The following is an 11,682-nucleotide window of genomic DNA, read 5'->3' as shown; positions in this document are numbered from 1 at the left end:
TTAGTCTACAAATTTTTTCCTGTTTTCTTAAAGGGGCCAAAACCGATAGATTTAGTTAAAATTTTTCGACATTTTTACTTTATAAAAACTCCAACACTTAGAATTTTTTCCTTTTTTTGAAATGGGTCCAAACCAACAAATTTAGACTAAATTTTTCGACATTTCTCCTATATTAAAATTATTATTAACAAATTTTAAAATATAAATATTAAATTAGAATATATAATAAGATTATTTTAATCATATTTTAATTTTAAAAAATTGTATATTTTTTTTTTCAATTTTATGGGGTAATAAAGATATGATTTCTTTTATATTATATAAATTTATATGGATCTTTTTTAAAAAAAAATTAATATGATCAATATATATATATATATATTAAATAAAAATATATTATAATATATATATATATATATATATTAAAATGTTTAATCATATTTATTAAGAATTTCAAATAAAATTTGTATTTATAATATTTCATTCAAATTATTAATTATATATGTTTTAATAATATATTATAAATAGAAATATATGTATTAAAATTATTATTCTTATTAACAATTTTAAAATAAAATTATTATCTAATTAAATTTATTATTATTTACTCTAATTATTTATTTAATAAATATTTTAGTAATTATTTAAAATAAAATTTATTATAAATAGAATTTTACATATTAAAAATAAAAAAAAAAGAAAATTATTATTTTAAATATAAAGAATAATTTTAAAATAAAATTATCTCTATGATTAATTTAACCATTATAAATAAAATATATAAAAATTATAATTATTAATCTTATTTAAAATAAATTATAATTTCGAACTATATTATTATCCGTTCAATATAATAATAAAAAATTAAGCTTGTTTTATGGTTAACATGTAAATTAATTTTAAATAACTCAATAATATATATTATTTTTATTAAATTTTAAATTATAAAATTATAAATTTAGTTAGTTAAAATACAAAAGTCATCAAATTTCAATTTTATTTTAAGAAAATGGACATATATACAAAAATATATCAACGGGGTCAAGTGAAACAATTATTGAGTAACCCAAGAACAACTTAATGAAGTCAAACAAAGTAAAATAAAAATAAAATTTTAATTTGATGGTGGGTTCTTATGATTTGATATCAAAATATTAGACCTCAAAATAAAATTATAATGTATAATTTGAAATAAACAATAATGGGAACAACACACTATGATATGACCTAAGAGTAATGCATAGAACTGAGCAACTTAAGAGCCAGCTCTTCTTGAGCTGCTAAAGAGATGGTGTCACTGTCCACAACACTCTTTTTGTTGTCAATCCTCTTTGAACCTTCTTCACTTTCGCTGTCACTATGAAAGTAAACCTTGGCCCTTTTAGCCGCAGATGGTTCCGCCTCCTCGTATCCTTCTCTATCTGATGCTGACAGATCCTCATCTTCTTCCCCCCTTCCTCTTTTCAGCTTCATCTTCTTTTTCATTCGCTTTTCCTTCAGTCTTTGACGCCCCAAAAGCTTGTCTTCTTCAACATCCCGCTTCCTTAACTCTGCTTTCATCTCTGCATATCTCTTATTCACTGCACAACAACATTCAAATTTATGATATGGAAATTAGGACTCAAGGATTATTTAGATTTAATCACCTAATCAACCAAAATACCAAATAATCTCTTTTTCATACAACAATACCTCTCATCCCAATTATCAACTCAGGGAGGAAAATCAAATAAATTCAATTAAACCTAAAATTGTAACACAATCATTGTTTATGATATGAAAATTTATCTTCTTTTTCAGCCATTGATTAGAAACTGATCTTCAACAAGCCCCTTATAGAACCAACACGATAGATGGCTAGACACAATTCAATGTTAACAAAAGAGAGATTAGAGGAATTCTTCATTCTTTTCCTAAGACCGAAAATCTGGACAATTCTCAAACTAGAATGTTCAGGGAGGAGAAGAACAAATACCTGTCTCTCTGTCAAGATTAGCCATGCCCCCTTGTCCACTCTCAACATCAGCTAACGATGCAAATGGGGCCAATGCTGTGCCTTCCTCATCAAAAACAACCCTTGATCCCACTGGTCTGTGGATATTTATCTTTAGTTTCTTTTTCTTCAAAACTCTTGTTGATGGCCTAAAGACCCAAAGTAAACCAGTGTTACAACTTTTTCAGAAAAACAAGCAGTTAATAACACCATAGTCCATAACTATTAGCAGGTTATAACTAAACAATTCAATCTGAGAAAGTTGAAGTTCATGTAGCTAAGTGGTGTCTGGTAGAGGACAATACTTATAGCCACAAAGTCTCAAGTTCAGACTTTCATGACATTTTCACACAAAAAAAAATCAATTTGGGACTTTTGCTAATGAAATTCGACCCGAAACCAATGGCCTGCTAACAGAATTAATTACCTAACATATCAACATTGCTTAAATTGGAAAGGTTTCAATCAAAGAGCCAGAGAAAAGAGTTGACGTACCCGGGGTGGTCTCCCATCGCAGTCAATTTAACTTCTTCAACTGGAGTTTCCTTTAAAACAAAATCTCCATCCTCTTCATCGATACCGAATTCTTCTTTAGCTATAAATTCCCCGGGAAGATGTGACAATTTATCTTCTACTTGAGGAGAGGACTCCTCAGACACTGCTTTTACTTTACTTTTTTGTTTAAGAAAACGGACCTTTGGGGTTAGTGGCAGTCCCAGTGAAGCAGAAAATTCTTCAATTGGCAGCTTTTCAACATCAAATATCTCCTTAACTCGTTGTATGTGAATCGATTTCAAATATGTAATGAATGCCCTCTGAGCCAGTTGTGGTAAGCTTGCATCTTTCACTAATAAAGATGCCAATAATCCAGAAATAGGTTGCAGCCTTTTCGTATTGGCCTGAATTTGTACAGTAGCATTAGCAACCATTTGAGCTAAATAATACACAATGCAAAATAACTTGACACACACAAAGTATTAGACAATTCCAATGGAAAAGCATCTACAAAGTAATACTGAAATTTCTATAACTTGCCTTGATAATCTGAATTGGTATTTTCTTTTCTTTTAAATGATCAAGCATCTTCATTTCTGAGGGTGCCAAGAAGAGAACTGATTTTCCACCATTGAGATAACGTGCAGTCCTTCCTACTCTGTGTATGTAAGCTGCAACATCTTCTGGACAATCCACCTGGATAACTGACCAATAAAATTGACAATCTCTACTAGATTTTGAATTGACTTACAAAAATTAAAAAGACCATCACCTGGACGACCCAGTCAACGCCTTTGTTGAAATCAAGGCCTCTAGAGGCTACGTCAGTGGAGAAAAGAACTGATTGCTTTTCACAGAAATGGGAGTATATATTCATTCTTTTCTCCTGGTTCATCCTTCCATAAAGACATTTCAGAGGAATTCCTGGCCGTAGTCTCTTGAAGGCTTCGAAAGCAAATTTCACCTATTGGAGCAGAACACCCAAAGAGAAAGAAAAACACAAAATGAAAAGAAAAAAAACTCAAGGAAACCCAACTACCCGATTAAAATAATTATATGCATACTGTACAGGTAATTGCCCCGTAAATTCCCATCTCAATATGGTAATCACAGGGAACAAAAGAACAAGACAAATATTGCTACCCTTGTTCAACTCATTTTAATAATATGACTAGTGTCTAAGAGAATGTTGCATCCTGAATGCTTAATATTTTCCAAGGTAGCTTATTCTGCTGGATAAAAGCTATATTCTTACATAGTCATTAAATCTAGGATATAATACAACATCAACTTGAATAAGTTCTCCATTCTTCTTAAGAATGTGAAACTAAACTTCAAAGTGTCTATCGTTTCAAGGACACAGGCTAATACCCCAATGTATAGGCTATCAATTTCATTTAAAGAGTTCGCCCCCTAACGATTCAGGGGTTTGCAGACAACTTATCTTGAAGACAACTATAAATTGAAGACAACTTATCTTGCAGTATATACGATATCCCTTAAAACAAACATAAATGCAAACTTTTGCACACAATAATACAAAAATCTTCAATTTAAAGCTGTAGTTGCTATATTCCCCAGTCCTTGACAATACACTATATAAAGCTCATACATAATACTACTTTTCTGGGGGGAATTGTTTGTTAGCATATAAACATGGATTATGACCTCTATCTATATTGATTTCATGAAAATTCTGATGAGAAACAAAAATACCTGCTTGGAAGTTGAAAGAAAGACGAGAATCCTTGAATTCAGATGTGCCTTTATAAAACTCCACAACATGTCCAATTTTTGGTCAAGAGGAACAACTACAGCCGTCTGTTGCAAACGATTTGGTGTGGCAGTTACAGATTCCTCATGAACACTTAGATACTCAGGATCCTTTAGACTGAGCCTGGCAAGATCTTGAATCGACTTAGTCTGAGTTGCTGAGAAAAGGAAAGTTTGTCTTTGCTTTGGTAGCTGCGAGACTATGGCATTAAGTGCCTTCTTAAAGCCCACGTCAAGAATACGATCTGCCTCATCAAGAACCAAAACCTGTTCGTTGACCAAAAACATCAACCAAATGAGATATAAAATAAACAATACTACTTCCATATAACCACAAATCACAATATGCAATATTGATAACTAGTTTGAAAACATCTTTTGTGGATTGAACTCAGCTATAACAAACAAGTCAAATTCTCATGTTGCCCGTGTTTTCAAACAATAAAAACTGCTTCTTTGCAACTTTAAACAAATAATAATAAACAGTGAGATTGCTAACAAAACATAGAAAAGTTAATTAAGGAGAGCCGACCTGAAGATTCGAGCAATCAAAATTCGGGGTCTCATCCATGTGTTGAAGAAGTCTTCCCGGAGTGCAGACCAAGATGTTTAGATCATTCACATGCTCCCTCTCAGTGTCAACACCTTTGCGACCACCAATAAGGAGACCAGCACTAAGACCGTGGTACTTCCCAACAGATGTTAATACTTCAAATAGTTGAGCAGCTAACTCTCTTGTTGGAGATATTATGATGCTACCAACCCCATCCTCTGGACCCCATTTCGCCCTATATAATTTTTCCAAAACCTACAAGGCAACAAGACATAGATGCACAATAAAGTTTCAACTTCTGACTACTCTCCCTATGTAAATAAATTTACACACATAGAATTATATTCATAAGTGGCTTGAGACAACTAGCTCAAGCAACTATCTTTGTAAACTTAAGACAATCTAAGTTATCCCAATACTCCTTCAGCTTAAAAACTGTGTTAGGCAATAAATAGTGATTTGAAGAAGCCAATTGCCAAATCTTCCAGACTTGTGTATCTATTAATTTTGTGAGCATTTAAATATCAAAGTAAAGAAAAGTTTTCCTGGAGTCACCATCGTAATTATATGTAAATTGATAATCAAAGTATTCTAACAGAGTCGTGAAATAAACATATGCAGCTAACAAACTGATTCATTCAAAGTGGCACTAACCGGAATGATAAAAGCCAGAGTCTTCCCTGACCCTGTTTTGGCGGCGCCAAGAATATCACGGCCGCAGATGGAATGAGGTAATGAAGCCCTCTGAATGTCGGTCATCTTAGAATACTTGGCGTTTTTCAGACCATCTTTCGTTTTCTGAGAGATAGGCAGTTGAGAGAACTTATGGCAGCCGGTGTAAGGAGAGAAGACACCTTCATCATTCCGGCCAATGGGAGCATCTTTTGGAAATGGCGGGAGAGACAATGGGTTAGAGCCAGAGTCGGGCTTGCCGGATTCGATCCATGAGTCGAGCAGTTCGATCTCTTGGGTCTCCGATAATTTCTTTTGTTTGTTGAAGTTCCTGGATTTGGGGCGTCTCATCTTTCAGTAGGGTGCCTCGGAATCACTGGGTATTTTTTTTTTGGAAGAGGCTCTGCAGCAGTGCGCAGCTTCTTGTATTTGCTTATATTTTCAGCGCCTGACCGGCTGCGTGTAAACTCCTACAAAGATATCAAGACATTAGCGCACACAAAAAAAAAGATGCATAATAAACTGAAACTTCAGTAAGCACATTGTTGGTTTGATTTGGTTCAGTTTTCACGACGATAGCTGTTTATTTCTTGTCTGAATTGAAGTTTGATTTCGCAATAATACTATATTGAGAAATAGAGTAGAGGTGTGAAATTGGAACCGGATAGAACAAGTTCAGTCCTCAGCTTGAGGAAGGGAAGGGAAGAAGGCGGCGGCTGTGGAAGGGATGATGATGATGCAGTCGGGGGAGTGTAGTGTTAAATAGAATTAGGTCTGAAAAAATTATATATATATATATATATATATATGTTAAAGCCCAGCCAGCAGGGAGAATATGGTCTTTAATTAAAAATAAGCAGATTCTACTTCTTCTTCTTCTTCTTCAAAGCTTTTACTTTCAAGTTCAATTCTTTGTGTTCACGATTCATTGATGAAGTATGCTTCTAGAATCGTGAAACAAGGGTCCTTAGGTGTTAATGATAATCAATGAAAATGAAGGACAAGGAAGGAGACTCAGACTAGAAACCTGATGAATATCGGAATCGGCGGTAATGATGATGGTTAGCGGCAGATCTGGGACGATCTTGGAACCACCGAAGCAAAATCTGAGACGTTGTTGAAAGAAAGAAAGAAAGAAAGAAAGAATGAGATAGCTATCAAGAAATTGGACTAAAAGCCACACATGAGTTCGACACAATCGCAATCTTCCTCTCTAAGAAGAACGAACACTGTAGGTTTGTTTGTTTGTTTAATAGATTCTCATTCTCTCGCACAAGGGAATGAATGCCACACATGAGTTCGGCGACGGCGACCGCAAGAGAAAGAAAAACAAATTAGGGCTAACCTGATCAGTAAGTCCTATCCAATTTTATTTTATTTTATTTTTATTCTCGGGCTCACCCTTTACCGGATTATTAATCCAGCACCTAACGGAGCCCCGGCATAATATTAAACGCTTTTTTGTCTACCTAAATTGGATCATTAATTAAAATATTAAATCAACTTATTTTATTTTAACTAGCATTTAGCACGATTAATAATATAAAAAATTGTGAAAAAAAATTATGAATAATATTTTTAATTTGTTAGGTTGCAAGTTCAAAACATACCTCTAGCATTTTTAATTTTATTTTTAACCGTTTTAAATTTAAAGGTGGGTCAACCCACAATCCGACCTAAGTATCCAAATTAACCACAGCTCTCGACCCGGCAATCCGGACATTTTAAAAATTAAGCATCATTATATATATATAGATTAGTTAGTTAAAAAGTTGAACTTATATTAATATTAAAACGTCCCGCGTTTATCAAATTTGGTGTTGAATTTAAAATATAAAGTCTTTGTAGCCTAGTTGGTTAAAAAGTTGAACTTATATTAATATTAAAACGTCCCGCGTTTATCAAATTTGGTGTTGAATTTAAAATATAAAGTCTTTGTAGCCTAGTTGGTTAAAAAGTTGTACTTGTTTTGTTAGGTTGCAAGTTCGAAACATACCTCTAATATTTTTAATTTTATTTTTAACCGTTTAAAATTTAAAGACGGGTCAACCCACAATCCGACTCAAGTATCCAAATTAACCACAGCTCTCAACCCGGCAATCCGGACATTTTAAAAATTAAGTATCATTATATATATATAGATAACATTGGAATGATGGGTCAAATTCCTAGCTTCATAGAATAAATAGGTCAAGATTAATAATTATAATCTAATATAATCCAAATTAGTGTTTTTATAATTCTCAAATTTTAGTCTTTTAGTTTAGAATTCTAATTTTAAATTATTATTTTTTATAGTTTTTAAATAAAAATATATTATTATTTTATCATTTAAAATATTAAACTAAAAAAAAAATTAAAAACTCAAATGCCAAACCTATATATATATATATATATATATATATATATATATATATTTAATAATTAATATTTCTAATTTATTTTAATTTAAAAAATTAAATATCAAACTATTATTTATTTTTTTAAATTATAATATTATTAAAAATATATATATGAAACTAATATTTTTTTAATTTAATAAAATATTGTATTTGTTTGAGAATTAATATTCAACCAATTTTTTATACTTTGGTTATTATAATAGATTTTTTCAAATAAATATCTAATAATATAGATAGTATATATTTAAATTGTTATAAAAAGTATAACATTTGACTTGAATTATAATTTTATTGTCAAACAGATTCTAAATGTATTTTTACTAAAATAACTTACTTAATTATTTAAAAAATCACCATATCAAACAAGACCTACTCATACAAATAAACATAATATATTAATTTAAAAATATTCACTGACTCTAGGGACACAGGGACATGATCGGTCTACATTCAAATAAAAAAAAAATCAAAAATTTATTATTTTAACAAATATATAATTAATTAGGTTATTTAAAATCGCTTAACCCTAAACTTTAAATATTCAATACTTCAACCCTCATATTAGTATACCTAATTGTCAATATATTTTTAGTATTCAAAATATTATAAAATTAATGTATTAGTATTTTTATATTAATTGTTAAATTAAATGATTTTGGCTAATATCTAGGAGTTTTTTTTTAAATGGCAGTTGAATTATTTTGCTACTGAAATTACTTACAAATCTATATATATAATTATGCTTAATTTTTAAAGTGTCCGGATTACCGGGGTCGAGAGCCGTGGTTAATTTGGATACTTGGGTCGGATTGTGGGTTGACCCGCCTTTAAATTTAAAACGGTTAAAAATAAAATTAAAAATGCTAAAAGTATGTTTCGAACTTACAACCTAACAAAATAAGTACAACTCTTTAACCAACTAGGCTACAAAGATTTTATATTTTAAATTCACCAAATTTAATAAACGCGGGACTTTTTAATATTAATATAAGTTCAACTTTTTAACTAACTAATATATATATATAATGATGTTTAATTTTTAAAGTGTCCGGATTGCCGAGTCGAGTACTTGGGTCGGATTGTGGGTTGACCCGCTTTTAAATTTAAAATGGTTAAAAATAAAATTAAAATACTAGAGGTATGTTTCAAACTTGCAACCTAACAAAATAAGTACAACTCTTTAACCAACTAGGCTACAAAGACTTTATATTTTAAATTCAACATTTAATTTGATAAACGCGGGACGTTTTAATATTAATATAAGTTCAACTTTTTAACTAACTAATTTATATATATATATATATATATATATATATATATATATATATATATATATATATATATATATGATGTTGAGTAAATGGATATTTGAGTCGGATTGTGAGTTGACGCACCCATAAACTTAAAACGGTTAAAAATAAAATTAAAAATGTTATCCATAATTTTTCTTCACGATTTTTTGTATTATTCCTCGTGCATTTGCACGGACTAAATGCTAGTTTATTTAATAGTTGAAATCATATTAATTTATAGGAATATATTTCTATGTTTTTTTTCAAATGAAGTGATGTATTTCATTTAATAATATATATGGATATAAAATAATTTTTAAGTTTAATATATTTCATAATATTATAATATTATTGAGAAGTAAATTGAATTGAATATAATATAGTTTTTAAATATAAAATTATACACAAGATTGATTTTTAATTTAATATAGTAAATTAAAATAATTTAACTTAAAAGGTAATAAGTTGGAATATATTTTTTTAGGAACAATCTTGTTGAATGTTTTATATAAAAACAATTTATTATATATAAAAATAACTTTAATGTTTTATGTTTATACATTGTTTTTTAATTATTTAATATTGAATGAGTTATAATTTGATTAAATTTTAATTTATGTTAATTAAAATAAAATAAATATATTTATTAAGTTATTAAAATATTTTAACATAGTTATGATATGTAAGAGGATGTGTGTATGTAAAGCAATTTGTTGGGCCTTAGGTAATTTTTTAATTTTTTTAATACTTTTTTTTTAAATGAGGACAAATATATATTAATATAAATTTTTATACTTTAAAAATAAATAAAAGAAAAATTATTCAAAAAAGTAAAATATATATATAAGGTGAAATAATGAGAATTATATATATATATATATATATATATATATATATATTAAAGATTTTATAAAATTAGTCTTATTATAATGTTAATAAAATTTTATTTAATGTATAATTATATACAAAATATTTTTAATTATTTTATGGTTCAATTATTTCAATATTAAATGAGTTATAATTTGATTAAAATTTATATATTAATTAAAATAAACATATTTATTAAGTTAGTTATTAAATCATTTTAATAAAATTATAATACGTGTGAGAAAAAATATATATGTGTGAAAGAATGTATGTGAAAAATGTGCATATGTATGCGAGAGTTTAAATAGGATATATATATATATATGAGACATATTAAATATAGGGATAATATGCTTTATATATTTAATTAAGTTTGTTTATATATATATATATATATATATATATATATATATATATATATATATATATATATATATATATATATATAATATTTTTCTTTTTATATTTATTTTGGTTCAAAATTTTTTCTTGAATATATATATATATATATATATATATTTTTTTTTTTAATTGTTATTTTTTATATATTTTTTTAAAATTTATATACTAAATATTTAAAATAGTTTAAAATATGATAGAATTGTTAATTTATGTTCAAAATATGCACAAATCCCTCTTATATATGTTATATCATTTTTTTTCTAAGTTTTACCGCGGAATATTTTTTACATTCGTCTTGAAATGACTTTTCAACTTCATTTTCAAACGACGATGCATGTGTTTTGTTCAATTTCTTGACAACAATATTGCAGACTAAGACGATGACGAACTTTGTTAAGTTATGGAGCCTACACTTATAATAAATTTTACATTGTTAATTAGAGTTTATTGAGTTTTCTTTTTTTGGTTTTGGGCTTGGACCTGACCAAAGTTATTTAGGTTTTTTACCCTATAAATATGTGATTATTAAGGGTTTACATTGAGAGATAGAATTTTAGAGAGATAAAGTGTGAGGCAAAAACTCTATATTCCTTCTTCTTCATAGTAAATCTAGTGGTGGCTGAAGTGGATGTAGTGTGTTCTTGTGTTATTCTTTCTTGTGTTTTTACAGATTGTTTTCAAGCTGGTCGGATTTGGGAGATACAAATCCTAACAACTGATATCAGAGCAGCTAGGCTAGATCTGAGCATTTGAAACAATGGCAAGTGAGAACAGTATAGGACATGGGATTGGAAGATTTGATGGGACAGATTATGCCTTCTGGAGAATGCAGATTGAAGATTATCTATATGGAAAGAAGCTTCATGTTTCTTTGAGTGAGAAACCAGAGAAGATGGATGAAGCTGAATGGAAACTCCTTGATAGACAGGTTTTGGGAGTTGTCCGATTGACGCTAGCCAAGACGGTTGCTCACAATGTAGCAAAGGAGAAGACCACCATGGGTCTGATGAAAGATCTTTCTGATATGTATGAGAAACCATCTGCTAACAACAAGGTACACTTAATGAAAAGACTCTTTTACTTAAGAATGGTTGATGGTACTTCTGTCACTACTCATTTGAATGAATTCAATACAATTGTGAATCAATTGCTATCTGTTGAGATTGATTTTGGGGATGAAGTTAGTGCCCTGATTTTGTTAGCATCTCTACCAAATAGTTGGGAACCTATGAG

General features: G+C 29.1%; 1 protein-coding gene across 2 annotated transcripts; it reads right to left on the bottom strand.

The window, feature by feature from the left end:
• Positions 1-1,083: 1,083 nt before the first annotated feature.
• LOC124938314 (DEAD-box ATP-dependent RNA helicase 32) lies at positions 1,084-6,823 on the bottom strand. Of its 2 annotated transcripts, none has more exons than XM_047478733.1 (9): positions 6,514-6,823; positions 5,469-5,956; positions 4,794-5,069; positions 4,205-4,528; positions 3,261-3,452; positions 3,029-3,184; positions 2,489-2,892; positions 1,976-2,142; positions 1,084-1,580 (listed from the first exon to the last, which is right to left on the bottom strand). In XM_047478733.1, exons 2-9 carry the CDS (start codon positions 5,835-5,837, stop codon positions 1,228-1,230), a joined length of 2,241 nt encoding a protein of 746 aa, XP_047334689.1. In that variant the 5' UTR covers positions 5,838-5,956; positions 6,514-6,823; the 3' UTR covers positions 1,084-1,227. The 2 variants fall into 2 exon arrangements, with proteins under 2 accessions (XP_047334689.1, XP_047334690.1); XM_047478734.1 differs by lacking the exon at positions 6,514-6,823 and adding an exon at positions 6,028-6,048.
• Between the last annotated feature and the right edge of the window lie 4,859 nt (positions 6,824-11,682).

Source organism: Impatiens glandulifera, chromosome 5 (assembly GCF_907164915.1).
Source record: "Impatiens glandulifera chromosome 5, dImpGla2.1, whole genome shotgun sequence".
Lineage (NCBI taxonomy): Eukaryota > Viridiplantae > Streptophyta > Magnoliopsida > Ericales > Balsaminaceae > Impatiens > Impatiens glandulifera.
Note: the sequence above shows the minus strand (reverse complement) of the source record. Positions and strands in the feature narration are given on the sequence as shown.

Bases quoted from the DNA above. Each gene is read 5' to 3' on its own strand.
- LOC124938314 (XM_047478733.1), bottom strand. From the start codon at position 5,837: ATGAGACGCCCCAAATCCAGGAACTTCAACAAACAAAAGAAATTATCG. The intron at 2,893-3,028 runs GCAAGTTATAGA...GTACAAATTCAG, and splicing joins TACCAATTCAGATTATCAAG to GCCAATACGAAAAGGCTGCA. The intron at 1,581-1,975 runs GTATTTGTTCTT...GTTGTTGTGCAG, and splicing joins TAATCTTGACAGAGAGACAG to TGAATAAGAGATATGCAGAG.